An 18,759-nucleotide genomic window follows, 5' to 3' on the forward strand; every position below is an offset into this window, starting at 1 on the left:
ACTATACAAGTACGGATGATTTACACAATCAACCCATATATTTAATTAGTCTTCTTTTGATCACTTAATTAATTCTAGATTAATTCTTAATCAATACTAATTAAATAATCCTATTAATATATTAGAACTTATAAAATATTAATCAGCCTTAAGTGTTATTTCTCTCATTATAGTCTATCCAAGTGCATGATGCCATGCAACCCAAATGGACCATGCTTGGTCGGGTCAAGTCTTACCAATTATAGTTATGGACTTAGACATTAATCCAACAGTCTCCCACTTGGATAAGTCTAAAACTATTATTGCAAGTATGACTTCAAGAACCGACTGGGAATCGTAGCTCTTAAAAGCTTCCGTCGAACTCTAACCTTGCCGATGAACTCTGACCTTTGTCAATGACTTGTCCATTAGATAAGTGATCGTATATTCCTCCATTATGGATATTGAATGGACTGACACATGGATTATCAATAATTCTCTCTGTCTATTTGTTGTTTCCCGATTTCCGATTCATGATGACTGACTGATTGAACAAATCAAATCAGTCCTGGCTTGGCCAAGCACTCACACGTGTCATCATTAAATCATCGAGGGGCCCACAGATATCGCTTTTATCCCGAAGGTAAAAGGAATGGATAAACTTCAACTCATATGGCTTGTTCTGCTACTTGTTGAATCATACACAAAGGCACGTTTTATAACATCGAGTTACCAATGCGTTTTCGTGCAATCAATGTACTATCAACTCATAGTAACAACTCATATCTCTAGGTTTGAAGAATATAAGATATTATCGTCTCAAGATCACTCGTGATAAAATCCATGAAGTGATTCAAATGAGTGTGGGTTGAATCCAATACCACGAACTTATGAGCACTCATGAGTGTTGTAGCACAACTTTGTCCACCAACTTGGACCTCTACAAACCAACCCATGACAGTCTTGATTCATATCTACTTCCAACATATGACCGGCTGTGGGTGGTTTGAATAACTTAGTCATTCCGGAATAATAACCTAGTTATTATGGAAGTCAAAACATGCAAAGTGAAACACAAGAATAAGTGAATCTAATATGGTCTCAGAACTTATGAATATAAATAAAACACCTTTTATTTATCACCATATGATTGCACATTATTCATTGTATACTGTTTCAGCTATCAACTTTATTCTTGAATTTAAAACAATAGTTGTCCCATGCTCCAAGCATGTACACTATGTTTTCTAAACACTAGTCATTCCATACACCAAGTATGCATACTATGTTTGTTATGACCCTTACTTTGTGAAATAAACCAATTGACCAAACTTTCAATGATTCTAATTTCACACTCCCGAATTCTTATGGAAAATGCAGGAATTCCAAATTCATGCCATTTTACCTAAATCTGTTAGATTCTCAACTTATATGCAATGATTCTCTTGTAATGATTATGCACAAAGTCACAAAGATTTGACAACAAACATTACAGAGCATTCCAAAGAAGATCAAATCCTTGGAAACATCCTTCATGCATTAAGTTTCCTAATCTTACACAGATTTATTGAACAACTTCCACCAATGGGATCATTTCCACATTCCCTTTTTTACTATCACTTCTGAACAAGAGTTGCCTCTTTTCAGAATATGTCAATATGGTCCTTCCAACAATTAACACTATACTTCCAACTTTCCCTGAGCAACCAATCTTTGGTAAACCTTAGATTGTCCTCGACAATTGTTTAATCCTTTTAGTCATATCCAGTTCTAAACCTTTTCCCTTCTTAATGCCCCAGGCATTTGGAAAATTTTAGAAAGGATGAATATAGCACATGTAATCGATCCTATATCCGAAGCATATGGGACTCCATTCATGATGTCTCACATAAAGACTAAACCAGTCTTTTGCTATAATATTTTCATTTCTATTTGCCAAGTTCTCATAATTCAGATTATGAAAAGGGATGTCGTAATCATAATCGAGATTTAGAACGCAAATAATGAACCCATATATAGAATTTCCTTATGTTGAGCCATTCCAACATGAAATTCATATATATTCTTGACTAAATTTGATTAAAATATCAATCTAAGCTTTTAGAATTGAAATGAAGTATAACTTCCTCTCCCTTACTTATAGCAAAACAACTTTTTTCAACCACTGCAGCCTCACGAATTGAAACTTTTGTTTTCTATAATTAACATTGCTAACTTGCAACCTTTATCATAATTATCATGCTCCCACTAACATGATGATTATTAGAATAACACTTATATTCCCACTAGCTTTGACATGTACTCAGAAATCAGCTGGACTTCTAGAAATCAATACTTTATTGACTTTCTTACCAAAGTTCAGATTTTTGATACTAGATTGCTTTGATAAAACTTTATCAAAAAATACACCTTGCCTTAGATAGCTCACAGGTGTGTCTAAACAATTATGAAAAGGGATGCCGTAATCATAATGTTTAGACCTTTTGTCATTCCCACAATTGCTATCTACTCAAAATCTACTTAGTGAAAGAGTCTCCTTACCATCATTTTCATGAATCGAAGATAAACCTTATGACATTTAGATTTTATGGTGTAAGTGTTCCTATCCATGGGAATTTGTCAAAACCATAATCAAAAGGCTAGGTTAGTGACAAATCCTAACTCATATGGATTGAACTTGTGCAATATCTACTTTTTGCCACCTGGCAGCTCAAGGGCCTGTCATTTCTTCCAAGTAGTTATGCAAACAATTGAGAACTTGTAGAACTCAAATGTATAGCCAACTTAACTGGAATGGGCACAAAATATGTCAACAGGATAGGTTATGAACCTCAAATCGTGTGCTAGTGAAGAACTTCAGGTTTTATTCTTGATTATTTCTTGAGACTTTCAAGACCTTTAAGACTCCCACTGTCTTCTTGACATATAAGACCTTTTTTCAGATATTCAAGAGATAGTGTGGATTCTAATCAAGACAAACACTTCACACAATTGGCCTTAGTTGGTCTTTGCTTTATCCAAAACATAACAACTTACCAATTTCAAATGTACAAGAGTAGAAAACTTTTACTCTTACATTTGACAAGTGTTTTAAACCCTCTTTAAGACATGTCACTCAAGTTACAATCTTAGAGTATAACTCTAAGAATTGTTTTTTTTTCTGGAACGAAGTATGAATCATCTTCTTGATTTAACCACTTCAACAATTCATAGCTCCTCTTCTTAGCTATCAGAATGCACTTAGAGAATGAATTGCGATAAGGTCTCTTAATCATTAAGATGATCATATATACATGATTACTAAAGTACTCTCCCATCTTTTCAGATTTGAGAAACTTTTATCCTTTTGCCTAATTTGATTCTTCTTATTCGCTCTGTCATACATTTAAAATTTACAATGTTTCAGAATTATACTTAAGCTTGTAAGTATAATCATATTTACTAAACCTTAGTAAATCATGACGAATAGTCTTATCCATCTTTTGTGGTGGACTTTGATAAGTGCACAAGAAAGTGTACTTGATCCCTTAGTCCTTCACTTGACTCACACATCCATGTGATCAAGTAGTTAGTCTTAATTTTCAAATGCTTGAAAGTTCTCATTCATCATGCTATACAACTTGCATGATTCCAAGTTTCTATCCAATTGAAACTTGGGTGATGAGGATCTTTCCTTATTTGGTAAATTTAGACATTACCATAAATGAAAGAATCAATTTCATATTTCCACTCTTGCTATTAATGGAATCATATAAGCAACAATTTTTTTCTTCAAATGCCATTGTAAGGATATTTTAAAATAAATAAAATCATCATTTTTTTCCTTTTATTTTAAAAACTTTGCTGAAAAACTATCCTTACAATGCAAAAGAGCATGAAAACTTTGTTGTTATCTATTCCTAAGAAATATATCATAACTCCTAAGAAGTAGCTCAAGAATCCAATCTTCAAACTATGCGATAGAAATCCATCTACGTGATCAAATTCAACATATTCTTTCTTTAAGTTTCTTCACTTTTCTTTGATTCTTAAAACATCAACATGTGACCAAGTCACATCATGTATCAAGAATCTCAGAATAGAAACTTAACAGAGTTAGATAGTGGACTTTACCTGAAGTAGAGTCAAACTTATTGACTTTACCAGCCTTATGATCTTTCAGGTAAATTTGGCAGCTTCGCAACCAATGCCCCTTCCTTTGGTAATGGACCCTTGATAATGGGACTATCTCAGACTTAGCCTTTCTCTTTACCATTTGGTCAACCGAGTTGACTATGGTCGATCCCTTTCCATTGGGAAGAGAATTCTTTACTGAATATCCAATGTCATCATTGTCAATGTCCATAAAGTTTTAGGAAGTTGATCTTAAGGGTCTTGTCATAGTCTATTTCATAGGTGTCCCAAAGGAACTCACTATGTAAGTTAGAAAGTGATTGAGTCACTAACTTTCTCAAGACTTTGACACCCAACTCTCCCGGCTTGTCAATATGTGACTACATCTCCAAGATGTGACCACACATAGACCTTTACTTGCCAATAGGGCTTGAGTGACCTTAAACTTTTCAAGAACTTGTGGGTTAGGGAGAAAAATTAGAGGAGGTGAAAGAAGTATGATTTACATGGGACATCATCTTCATTTAGGAAAGCTTGTTTCAAGAGATTTGGGAAGATCATAAATGTCTAAACCAGACATCTTTTGGGAGATATTCAAGATAGTTGATTTAAATTCCTTAATATGACACCCAATATGAAATATTAAGGCTAGGACCCAACAAACTATTTTATAACTTAGAAGAGGGATGCCGTAACCCAAGCTATAAAATATTTGAAGGTAGGTGAATGACGATTCACCAATTTCCACCAAGATAAACGAAATGTATTATTAGGTTTTAATTGGTTTTGAAACTCCTAGATTCTTTTGAGATTCATTGAACTGTTTAATGGCATGTTTCAATCTCGAGTGTGCCCTTCAGGTTTTGTGACTGGGATGTCGAGGATCACAAAACAAGGTGTGAATAACCATGCAAATATACTTAGTACCCTTAATATTTACCCCTCAATCGATGTGCCGGTTAACCACACACGCTCCATCGATAATATGATAAATATTAAGTTACCCTTTGCCTACCTTGTTAAATACGAGTTAGTGTGTCGGTTAACCACACACGCTCCACTAACCGACTTAAACAAAGTGCAAAGTGTAATTTCATGTATTAGCACCTTATTCACATTTTCCTAAAGTAACTAAGATTGGGAATTATAAAAAACATTTAGTTACTTTATATTTATCATTAATAATTTTAATGAAGAGAGAATTATAGTCCTTGTGGACACCCATTAAACTGCCATTTTATAGGCAGTAACCTTATACCCCCTTATAGACCGGCTTCGTGAATGAGGTCTACTAACGATAAGACTGACTTTACTCTTATACATACATACATACATATATATATATATATATATATATATATATATATATATATATATATATATATATATAAACTTATAATATTATAAAGTATAAGGGTTGAATTTTAACTTTTAAAATTCTAAGGGCTAACTTGGAATTAAAGTATTCATAAGTGAAAACTTTTTCAAATTCCAAAACTTGAGGGCAAGTTTTGAAACTATTCACAACTAATTAATTCCATAACCTATGTGTTTAAAGTAGTTTTAATCCAAAAACTCTTCAAGTTACATAACTTGAGGACAAGTTATGGAAGACTTTAAACTAATAAAAGAATTAACTTTTCTTTATTTTATAACTTATGGAATTAATTAAGGTTACACATTTTTATTTATTTATTTAATGAAGAAAATCTTGAACCTCCATAACTTGAGGACAAGTTATGGAGTCATAAAACCATTTAATTAGAACTAGACTCTTCATTTTGTAACCTTTGCCAACTTTTATGAGTTTTATGATTCTTAAATGTGACTTTTCATATAACTTGAGGACAAGTTACAAAAAAACTCTCTGGAATCAACTCTTAGATTAAAATGGATTGAAATCAACTATTTCACACAACTTTTCTATTAATCTAAGAACAATATAATTCAAATCATCAATCTTCAAGAAATTAGCATGAACATACAAACTAATACAAATCTTGAAATTATGACAATTATCTTAGAAATTGGATTAGCATGAACATTACCACATCAAAAACAAGTTTACAAGTCCAAAAACATCTTAGGGTAATGTTCTTAGTCCAATTCCAGCCAAAACAATCGAATATATGATGTCAGGGGGTCCAACTCTTTGAGTGCACGAACCAACTCGGTGAGTTGGATGCATTTTGCCTTGGACTCGGCGAGTCTGTTGTGCAGACAGCATCAAAACTCGATTTTTTCAGCTACTTTTGCAAGTCTAACAAGAAAACAAGCCTAGGCTCTGATACCACTGTTGGGTTATGAGCATTCTAACACTCCTAAGTGTACATGCAACCCTAAATACCTTGGATCTATGTTTTCTCTATTATACATGCAATTATGAACATCCAATTTATTATCCTATTCTAGCATACAAAATAATGAATATAACAAGATGGAATACATACCTCTTTGATGTAGAATGTCATCATGAAGCTTGAGTACCTAGTGCCTCAAGTGTGACAACTCAAATGGTTCACACAACACCAAATACACTTGGAATAACTTGAGAGAAACTTGAACACTCCTAAAATCGTCTAGCCCTTTCTTATTATTCATAGTGGCAGATTTTTCCCAAAGAATATGATCTTATATAGTTGTTACAATTAGGGTAAACCCTATTTTTCATGGCCTTCCATTTCCTTGGATCCATGGGTTCAAATACACCATGGAGCATCCATGGACAATCCTATGGGTTTTAGCCCAACTTGATTATCCATGGAGCATTAGCCCACTATACAAGTATGGATGATTTACACAATCAACCCATATATTTAATTAGTCTTCTTTTGATCACTTAATTAATTCTAGATTAATTCTTAATCAATACTAATTAAATAATCCTATTAATATATGAGAACTTATAATATATTAATCAACCTTAAGTGTTATTTCTCTCATTATAGTCTATCCAAGTGCATGATGCCATGCAACCCAAATGGACCATGCCGGGTCGGGTCAAGTCTTACCAATTATAGTTATGGACTTAGACATTAATCCAACAAAGATCAAATCCCAACTCACGGCTCCGAACTCAACTACCTACAACCACCATGTGACTAACTTCATTAAATCCTAAATACCCAAAATGCCCTCAGAAGTCAAATGTGGTCAACCATGGTAAAAGTCAAAGTCAACAATCAAGGTCAACAGTCCATGTTGACCTAACTCGTCGAGTGCACATACCAACTCGTCGAGTTACCACGGTACTCAGGAAAACAAGAAAAACCCGAGCCAACTCGTCGAGTTCCTACAGTATCTAGAAAATGGGAAAACTCGATCCAACACGTCGATTTGTCGGGACAACTCGTCGAGTTTTCCCAGTCTTAACATGTCCAGCCCCTTTCAAGCGAATCTAACGTTCCAAACTATAGATCTAGTCCCATAGGACTAAAATACCACATAAAGTTGTTAACCTTACGTCTATACATCACATAAGGAAGCTAAAACACGTCATGGAAGCTAATTAAGGGACTTAGAGTATGAAGGGGGGCCACGACTTGATAAAGTTGGTAACTTTAAGTCCATGGAGGCCATGAGATGTCTAGATCTGAAATCATAGCTTCATGACATGCTCAAATCCAAGAATGACTCCAATATGAGCCAATAATGACCATAAACTCTCAAGTGAAGAGATCTAACAAAGGAATGATCAAGGTATCGACTTTATACCTCAATGTGGCTGCAACAACAGTAAAAATTTCGGATCTAAAGCCTTCCTCTGAATCATACCTCTTCAAACTTCAAGTTCCTTCCAAAAGTCACTCTCCAAGCTCACACACACTCAAAATGAGAGATGATGCACGAATTAGGGTTTCTCTGGACAAAGGGACGGATAAGGATGCCACCCCAAGGAGTATAATGTCCTTAAGTAGGGTGTAAGACCCTAAAAATTAAGGTTTCATAAACAGCCACCAACTCGTTGAGTTTTCCTCAACAACTCGTGGAGTTGAGAGCTTCCAACACGTCAAGTCTGAGGCCATCAATTTGACGAGTTCTAAAGGAGAATTTGTCTTTTAAGCCATAAATCTCATACCTGGGAGTCAGGATGTTACAATATCAAAGGTAGCGTTAATTTTTTTCTGCAATTTCAATATTCGAAACATTAACTATCAATTTTTTACCTATTTAGTGATTCTTTATTTTAGTTTGTAGATACGACAAGTTAACTATATATTGTTATTGAATTTTATTTTCATTGGGTTTTATTAACTGTTCAAATGTTTTAGTATATTTTTCTTTAGGATCAAGAACGTCAAAATATCCCTGATAAGTTCAATAGCTTTCTAAATAGGAGGTTTGTTTTAAAAAGTTTAGATTTCAAAGTTTAATCTTCAGAACAATTATCTCGCCTACACTTTTCATAAGATAAGTGATGATGAAGGTGTAGTTCGTGCGCTTTTCGAGCGTTCACTTGCATATGAACAAGACAGTATTCATTCTGATGGTACAAAACATTTCTATTAACAATGCTTAAATTCAAACTTATATGTATTGACGTTTTTACGTTAAGGCACTTGTTAATTTTGTACATTTTGTTATATTAATTTTGTACAGGATAAGAGTGTTTCAGTTGATAGTGAAAATATTTATGTTATTGAGATTGTTACCACCATCAAATCATTTGAATGTTCTTCTTCTAAAGATGGTGTTGATGCTCCTACCTTGAAAATCCCAAAAATGGAAAAGATGGAATAAGTTTAAGCCAATAATCATTATTTGACATTTTACTTTGAAGACTTTTGTTGAGAGTTTTTAATGTTTGCTTATGGATTTGTTTGACAAGTAATTTGTTTTGATTTTGATGTTTATGTTTGTTTTCATTTGGTTTTAACACGACGGTATTCGTGTTGTTTAAGCCAATTTCATATTTATGTTGACTTATTTATATGAATATTATTTATGTTGACTTATTTATATGACTATTAAGTGTTACATGTTTTGTTTCTTATAATGTCATTGAATGTTTATGTTTAACATATAACTTTAGTAAACAAATAAAATATTTCAATTTAACGAAAAGTCTTATAACATTGACCTTTTTTACCTTGGTTCCTTTTGGGTTGTATGTGAACATTGTCACTTCTGGTGCCTTGGTTGGCTTTCAATTTCTGTTTATTTAAGTACAATGGTTTAATAGAAAAAAATAAATAAAAGAACAACGAATGTTTTATTTATTGTATATAGCACCTAATTGGGCGCAAAATAATAGCAATATCCATCGTATTTTCAAGATAAAGCTATTTTGGTCCCTACAAATGAAGAAGTCGATGCTATCAACGACTACATGTTATAATTGATGAAAGATGAAGGGAAAAGGTATCTGAATTCAGATTCTTTATGTGAGACCGAGACATAAGATTCTTTTAAGGAATCGGTACACTCTCCAAATGTGTTGAATGGTTTTAAGGTTTCCGGAATTTCCAACCATAAACTTATGCTAAAAAAATGTGTTCCGGTCATGTTACTTCGTAATATCGACCAAACCAAAGGACTATGCAATGGTAATATACTATAGATCGTAAGGCTTGGAAGACACGTCATTGAAGCCCGAATCATATCTGGTAGATTTTTCAATGAGACTACTTATATACCTCGTATGAAGTTAACCAAGTCTGATAAAAAAAATTCATTCCGTTTTCAATAGAGGCAATTCCCCATAATTGTTTGTTTCGTTATGACCATTAACAAAAGTTAAGGACAGTCATTATCAAATGTTGGATTATACTTGCATATACTCGTCTTCACTCATGGTCAGTTATATGTAGTTGTTTCTCGTTTCATAAATAAAAAAAAAAAGTTTGAAGGTATTCATATGTGACGAAGAAAGTCATTCAACTAATAAAACAAAAAAAATGTTGTCTACAAAAAGGTCCTTCAAAGATTATAGATATTTATCGATTTCAGTGTATCTTCTACACATTTCAATAATACCAATAGTCATAACAAAAATTAATTATTATGTGATATCTATAGATTTTTGTATGTTTTTTATGTGTTCTTCCGCGTTTAACGTGGGTTATAATATATTATTACACCATAATTAGCTAAATATATTGTTTGAATATTCTAATATTCTGTTATTAGAATATTGCACGTATATTAAAAAACATAATTTTTTTTTTTTTTGAACTGTGGGCTTAGCAGTTGGCAGTTAGTATCATAAAACCGTCAATACCTTGAATAGAATTCAAGATCTCTAATCTAAGAAGCAAAGCTTCTACCAAATAGATTATTCCCACATTGACATTAAAAACGGTAACTAATTTATGTATATTTTATTTTTCTTTTTTTGAACAAAAAATAATATTTAAAGAAAACACGAAATTTTTTATTTATTTTGCATTTTTGAATTTCTTTTTTATTTTTTGTTTTCCAAGATAAATGTTCATCACGGGTGGTAGAAGGGGATGAAAGAAAGGTTTTGTTGTTTAACCATGTTGAGAGAAAAGAAAAGATTTCATTTTGATCATATCTAAACTTAAAATATGATGAAATGGATTATAATATTGGTGAAAGAAAAGAGATGGAAGAAAAACAAAACCAACTCAAAGTTATATAAAAATAATATTTTCAGTAGTCACCTTTAAAGGAGTAAAGTTCCAACTATGACCGTAGGTTGTTAGTTATTACCCCAAGGAAAAAAGTTTAAAAAGAGAACCCAACAAACCCCATATATATATAACACCTCAAACACATATCATTGAGATATATAGCACTTAACAAAGGAAGAAGATGTGGAAGTTAAAGATAGCAGAAGGTAACGATCCTTACTTATTTAGCACTAACAACTTTGTTGGACGCCAAATTTGGGAGTTTGATCCCGATGCTGGAACTCCTGAAGAGCACCAAGAAGTCGAAAACGCTCGTCAACTTTTCCTTAACCGTCAAAAGGAAGGTTTTCAAGCATCAGGCGATTTACTCATGCGGATACAGGTGAATTCATGTCACTAAAAATCTTGCATGTACAAGTTTAATATGGATATTATAAATTTGTTGCTAGAAAACTACTAAAATGAGTTTTTATAGTGATAAACAAAAGAGATGATTTCAGTTGAATGTAATGATGCCTTAACAAACAACAAGTTCATTTCTCATGATGTGTTACAAACAGATCACAATTCTGAATAGATATAGGAGCTGTTTGGAATTGCTTATTTACTTTGTTTATTATCTTATTAGTTTGATAAGGTAAATAAATATTTTTAATTGTCCTGCTGTTAAAAAGAATAACTAAAGACAGAACAAACTGAAAACGCATATTGGCTTAAATAATGTGCTTTTGATAAATTGTTTTTCCATACTAATTTGAATATTATTAATAAAGTTGAAAATATATTTCTAATTATACCCCTATTTTAATCTAAACAAAATTATATATCATTTTTTCTTTTATTTTTCTATATTTTTACCCATAAAAGCTATATTTGATGATTTCACTAAATATATACATAAATAGACTTTCAAAATGAGACACCTATTTCCATTTCTTATGATTGTTCCATTTAGACCGGATGATGTACTGAAATTTCATATTTTATTTTATTTTGATATTTTCCGTGCCACTTCAGAATTATCTCGCCTTTCTCTTGCTCTTATTACTTTTTCAAGGAAGGTGTCATATTTCATATTCCCTCACTTTTTTAGTTAAATTAAAATACTATATATATATATATATATATATATATATATATATATATATATATATTGAAAAAACGTTTAATAAACACAAAATTAATAAATATACAAATATCTCAATACTTTGGAAAAGTACATAACTGTAATAAAAAGTAATAAATATTAAAATAAAAATGAACACAACTAACATTTTTTTCCTGACACCGGCCTTCAACATTAAAACACTATAACGTGCGACATTTCTCATCGCCTCACCACATCGACGATATGATATTTAACCGTTGTGAAATATCCACATCACCCCCACCAAATTGCACGATGGGGATACTCCTCGTAGCCTTAATCTTCTGTGATTATTCACTTACCATCAAACATGTATTTATATTAAAAAATATATGCATTATACTAATAAAAAAATATTATTGTAAATGATAAAAGATCAATTGTTATTTGTAAAAATAAATAAGTGAATAATATGTAAATAGATGTTTTTTTGTCATTTTTACGTAAATAAGTAGAATTTAGTGAAAGCTAACGCATTTAAAAGAAAACCATTTTAACTTTACACAAATTAATAAACATTTTTGTAAAAAAAAATACATAAGTTATTTTAAATAAACAATCTCACAAGACTCCTTAAAACATTTTTTCCAATTGAGTTATTTTAAATAGAGCTGATAATGGATTGATCTGAATTAAATTCGGATTCAACAAATTTGTTAATTGGGTTGAAGATTTCGATCTAGGGGTGTTGACCGGGTAAAATTTTTGGGTTTCGGGTAGAATGGGTCGGGTAATTCGGGTATTTCCTTAAAATAATAATACCCGATACCTGACCTATATTGTAATTCGGGTTCTCGGGTTTCGGGTATTCGGGTTTTAGGTCGGGTCGAGTATTTTCGGGTATACCTGAAAATTACTTAAGTGTCACTTATTGATTTTTTTTAAATTATTTTTTGCATTTCGGTTGCTTTAATAAAAAATTTGGTAACAAAATATTTCATACAATTAACAAGTACATATACGATAACAATACAAGTCATTATAATATGTTATGTGATTTTTGCATTCCATTTCAAAATTTGATAAAAAAAAAACAGTCTATGGAGTACATAATCAATGTTTGATCAAGTTTGGATTAACCAAACATGTTACATGATTTAATGCAAAAGGTGAGTACATAAAAGTTATAAATAAAAAAATTTAGCATGTTATCTAAATTGCATGGACCAATTATATAGCTATATTTCAATTCACAAAGAAGAAATGACAAAAAACAAACATGTGCATAGTTGAAAAAAAGAAACAGATCCCTAGTGCATAAAGAAAATGAAGGGGAATCTAACATCTTATTCATTTTCATTATATTTGTTGTAACATTTTGTTCAAAACTTCATTTCATTTTTACAATTTCTTTTGTATTTATTATATACCGTTCAAATAACGAAGCCATATAACTTTTGGTTTAAACTATAAGGAACACTAATTATGTAAAATAATGATACAACTTTAATAGTTATTATAACTAGTGTATTAATTAGCTTTTTTTGTTTTTTTTTCTAAATCGGGTATTCGGGTATACCCGAATTTTTTTAAACCTACCCAATACACGACCTATTTCAATTATCAGGTTACCCGATTACCCAAATTGTCAAACCCGATACCCGATTTACGTGACCGGATCTACCCGAATTCAAAACGGGTTGGGTCAGGTAATCGAGTATTAGGTAATTTCAAGAGGCCTATTTCAATCCACCCCAACCTATTTATTTACTTGGATTGACATTTCCAATCTAACACAATCTTTTAGATATATAAGTTATCATCAGGTTAATCTGTTTATACAATTTTCAACCCAACCTATTAAATAAATATGTTAAACTTAGGTTAACTCATTTAAAATATAAAAAGATAAATAAATAAACTAAAACTTACACCACTTAAATTAGTTTAAAATTGAAGTAAGTTTTCATTTTATGATAAAAACACAATCTCAAATCACAAATACAAATACAAATAGATTTTCACATAACATTAAAAAATATTTAATTTTCAAGTGATTTTGAAAAGTGGTTAATATTGTTGACGTGAACAACAAAGATGAGAATTGGGATTGTATTTTTTAAGAAACATAAATAACAAAAAGATATTATAATTTATAAATTAATATACTTAGATTAATATATGATAATATTTAAATAATTATTAAATTAAATATATATTAAAATTAAATGGGTTGGTTGGTTGAAAACATATCGATAATTATGAATTTTTTAATACTCAAAATCTTTGTGGTAAAAAAGTGAAATACAAAAATGCTTGTAAACTAAATATGCTAATATCCCAAACCTTTGTGAAATATAAAACTGTTCATTTGCGCTTTCATATATAGTGAAAGTTAGCTATAGTTTAAAACATTTTGGGTATGATGTATAATTATATCCTATCGTTGTAATTCTTTGTAATTTTTTAAGAATTACAATAAAGATTTTCTTTACTAAATCAAAAGTGTTGATTTATTTATAATAATAACAAGTTACATCGAAAGTTTCCAAATGAAATAAACATAACAAACCACCGTCTTTAGGTGTGAGACTCGTATAGTATACGGGTTGATTAAAATAAAAATTAAATATCAAAATGTAAATATTAAAACATCAACAATGTGTTTTAACTCAAAATTAATGATACAATTATCATGTCGTACTATAAAATATAAATTTTAATATAAAAAAAAACTATATTCATACATAGTAAGTGTTTTATTTAAAATATTTATAATGAAATAATTTAGTTTGCTAATAACTTCTATTATTTTATTATTCTCAAAAAAATGTTTAAACAAATTTTATTTGGAAAATAAAAAACAAAGAACAAAAAATCTAAGAAAAATATAAAAAAAAAAATATGTTAGTAGCATAATTTTAAATCCTTATAACATATATAGATACACTAAAAAGTTTTTGAAAACATTGAATATATGTAAATTTTAATGCCATATAATAGCATAAATTTAGGCTAATAATATCAAATAAGAAAAATAAACGAAAAAATGATTTAAATGACATTAAATGTAGGAATTGAATTTTGGAAAGAACGCATATTCTTAAATCCTCATAAATACATAATTAGGTGGCATTTTTAAATAAAATTGATAAATACAAGAAAATGACATGTGAATTATTAAATTCAAAAACAACATAAAATGTCAAGTGTCATAATTTATGACAAAGTGATATGTTGCAAAAAAAACTTTCATTTATTAGAGAAGATAACAACAACAACAACAACAATAACAACAACAACAACAACAATAATAATAATAATAATAATAATAATAATAATAATAATAATTATTATTATTATTATTATTATTATTATTATTATTATTATTATTACACACTTGATTCTCTATTTATCTTATGTGTATTGTCATATAGATAATCCGTTAATTGCTAATGTCGAACTGTAATTAAAGTTTAAAGTTTATTGATAAGTAAGAAGTGGTAAAATACAAAGAATATAAGTTACTTGTATAGTTTTCCAATTCTAGTAATATATACATTAATACAAAAGATATTGATTTTTGACATAACATCTTTCTTTATTTGTGTCATTTGATTTTTTTTTTGGAACCACGCAAATGAATATAAAAAAAAGGTCCCTTAGCAAGAAACTAGGAAAAGACCCAAAGCATATACAATAAGGAAATAAGAGAAAAATAAACTATGTAGACAATTTTAAGAAAAAAACCACCGGTTTAAAATGGTTGTATACTCCAATCCGTCCACTTAAGACTCTCATTACCACTTCTGTGTTTGGACTAGACAAAAGTGGTGGATTTGATGATATCTGCAACTTTTGTAGGTGCTAGTTTGTTTTTATTGAACCGTCAATCATTTCTTTCTTTCCACACACTCAACATCATTTCGTAACATATACCAACGAATATTACTCTTTTTATTGGACAATTACCCCAGTTTGAGGCATAATCCAAAACATCAAACACCGAAGTCAAGCTGACTAAAGGGATATTACACCAACTAAAAATTCACTCCATGACTAACTTTGCGAAAGAGCATTGTACTAAAATGTGATTCACTCTCTCTTCCACATTCCCGCACTATTGACAAATGTTTGGGTCCACCATCACCCATCTTTTGATGAGTTCCACAACAATTGGAATTCTCTCTAATCTAGCCCTCCATATGAAGCTTGTTACTTTTAAAGGCACCTGTTTAATCCATAATAATTTTCCAATGTCTACCGGTTCTTACGTATGCAATCTAACTCTCAATGTTTTGACTATATACTCACCATCAGTCATGAGGCCACATGACCAAGTTACACCAAGGGGTTGCATATTCTTTTTAATCACCTGATCAGTTGAGACTCCTTTTTTCTCCAGATCTTTCTTTGCACCAGTAATGTTTTTCCAAGTTCTTGTCATTGTTTTTTTTTTCGAGTAATATTTTGTTTCTTACATTTATTGTGTGCTAAAATGCACCAATAAGAATTTAGTAAATTAAATAATTATTTAATTATATATATATATATATATATATATATATATATATATATATATATATATTAAATGATTTCCATAATTATATGTATATTAAATGATATCCATAATTATAATTCTCTTTTTATGGAAACTAATTAAACTCGTCATTAATGTCAGCAATAACATTCTTTCAGAATAAATTCGCATCTAGGTTTTTATATATGAGTTCATATTTTGTTTCAGGACTCACACACTTAAAATACAATAAAGTTGCATGGAATATGAAGAACGAGAGTGTATTCTACTAAAATACACTCTCATTCTTCTAGATATAAATTCATTCTGAAATAATATTATTGTTAACATTAATGACGAATTTAATTAGTTTCCATAAAAATGAGTTATAAGTATTGATAGCATTTAATATACATATAATTAATACTAAATTTCTATTGGTGCATTCTAGCACACAATAGATGTGAGAAACATTTGAACCTATCTATCTATCTATCTATCTATCTATCTATCTATATATATATATATATATATATATATATATATATATATATATATATATATATATATATATAATGGCTTTTAACGTGATTAATAGTTTTTTAATCTTAACTATTACAGTGTTCTATGTATAAAGTGGATAATCTTTTGTAGTTAATCAAGGAGAATGAAATTGATATATTAAGCATACCACCAGCAAGGTTAGGGGAAAATGAGGAAGCGAATCAAGAAGCGGTAACAACCACGATAAGAAAAGCAGTCAGATTTAATCGTGCCATCCAAACAAAAGATGGTCATTGGGCTACTGAACATGGTGGCCCTTTATTTTTCACTCCTCCACTTGTAAGTTTCATCAACTACTCTGTTTATTCATAAGATATCTATTATTTGATTTTGTATATGTAGTGAAAAACGTTAAAAAAACCAATATATTATCGCATAACGGTTGCGGTAACGGTTATATCTAGGTGAGGAATTAAGATTAAGAGCCTGGTTAATTAAAAAAACAGAACTAAAAGGGTTAAATAAAGGCTTGAGATAAATATATGTTAAACTCCTTTCAAACTCACAATATAACACCAATAAACATCAAGAGTTTGTTAGATGAGAAACGAAACTTAAAGCCATATGAACTTTACTATAAGTATTAGTATATTGCAGAGCTAAAGGACATAAGACAGAGAGATGATTTCAAGTTGGAGATGATAACACATGTAATGACAGTCAATCTCAATATGATTCGCCTACTAGTCGAAAACAAAATTATGATCGGTATGCACTGTACTTGTGTTGTCTCAATGTATGATGCATTGTACTTGTATTGTTACAATGTATAGGAGTGGGCTACGAAACATCAAAACATATGTCCACAACAAACCAACAAAACTTAACAATCCTATAACTAGTAACGACCATTTTGTGATATTCAACCTCTATGGAAGAACGAGAAACAACATTATAGAAAACAATATTATAATTGGGATCATTGGCATCATCATTCCAATCAACATCATTATAAGTATGCATCTCTAAATAGGATGTCAAAGGGAAAACAAGACTTTGAAAACAAAGTAACTGCGAAGACCTGCTCCCTAGTGAATGATACTAGGAGTCGTAACAAATTGGCTAACTACATTAATAACATGTTCTATGTCCGACAAAGTAATAATGTTAAACCAAACTGCCCACAATAGTAGGGTATAAGCACAAATCTGATGAATGACCGCTATAAGTAAAGAGCATTGGTTGAAGGGTGTGTCTATAGTCTTGTTTTCAGAGAGCCACGCATTCTCAAATACATCTTAAATATAGTTCTACTAAAACAAAAGATAACACTTTTGGATTAAGAAACTTTAATAACCAAAAATAACATACCATTCCAAAGTCTTTCATAGTGAAACAATATGCCAAATCACACTTTTGAGACTTAAATCCAGCATAGTCATCACAAGTGGTAATCATGTCATTTACATATATGGGTAATAGAATTTGATTTATCATTGTGGATTTTAAAAAACAATGTCGAATTGTGATTACAATAGACAAAACCAAGAAAAATATTCATTTTATAGAACTTATAAAACCAAGCAATAAGAGATTTGTTTGAGTTCGTATAGGGTTTTGTTATCCCGACAAACTTCACTGGGTTGATAGAAATACCCTAATGATGTGTCATATAGACCTCCTCACGAATATGACCAAATAAGAATGTGTTCTTGATATCTATTTGAGGGAAACCAGTTCCTCATCCAGAACATCTTGCCCAATGGGTTCAATAATAATCTCTCTATAGGGCTTAGTTTCACATAAAATGATGTTTTTTATCAATAAAAGAAGCAAAAGATGATGAATAAAAGGAGTAATAAAAAATGGAGGTTGGTAGGATTACTAGGATGTGTGGACTATTGTAGAAGAGGGCCAATTGTAGTTATAGTAGATAATGGAGTTGTCATGCTAAGTAACAG

At 30.6% G+C, this 18,759-nt stretch overlaps 1 protein-coding gene across 1 annotated transcript in view; it reads left to right on the plus strand.

The window, feature by feature from the left end:
• The first annotated feature begins 10,869 nt into the window (after nucleotides 1-10,869).
• LOC111880847 (dammarenediol II synthase) overlaps nucleotides 10,870-18,759 on the plus strand; it is a 32,672-nt gene continuing 24,782 nt past the window's right edge. The window contains exons 1-2 of the mRNA XM_023877262.3: nucleotides 10,870-11,070; nucleotides 16,949-17,137. Of these exons, the coding sequence (XP_023733030.1) occupies nucleotides 10,870-11,070; nucleotides 16,949-17,137 (390 nt within the window). The remainder of the gene's footprint in view (nucleotides 11,071-16,948; nucleotides 17,138-18,759) is intronic.

Source organism: Lactuca sativa, chromosome 7 (assembly GCF_002870075.4).
Source record: "Lactuca sativa cultivar Salinas chromosome 7, Lsat_Salinas_v11, whole genome shotgun sequence".
NCBI lineage: Eukaryota > Viridiplantae > Streptophyta > Magnoliopsida > Asterales > Asteraceae > Lactuca > Lactuca sativa.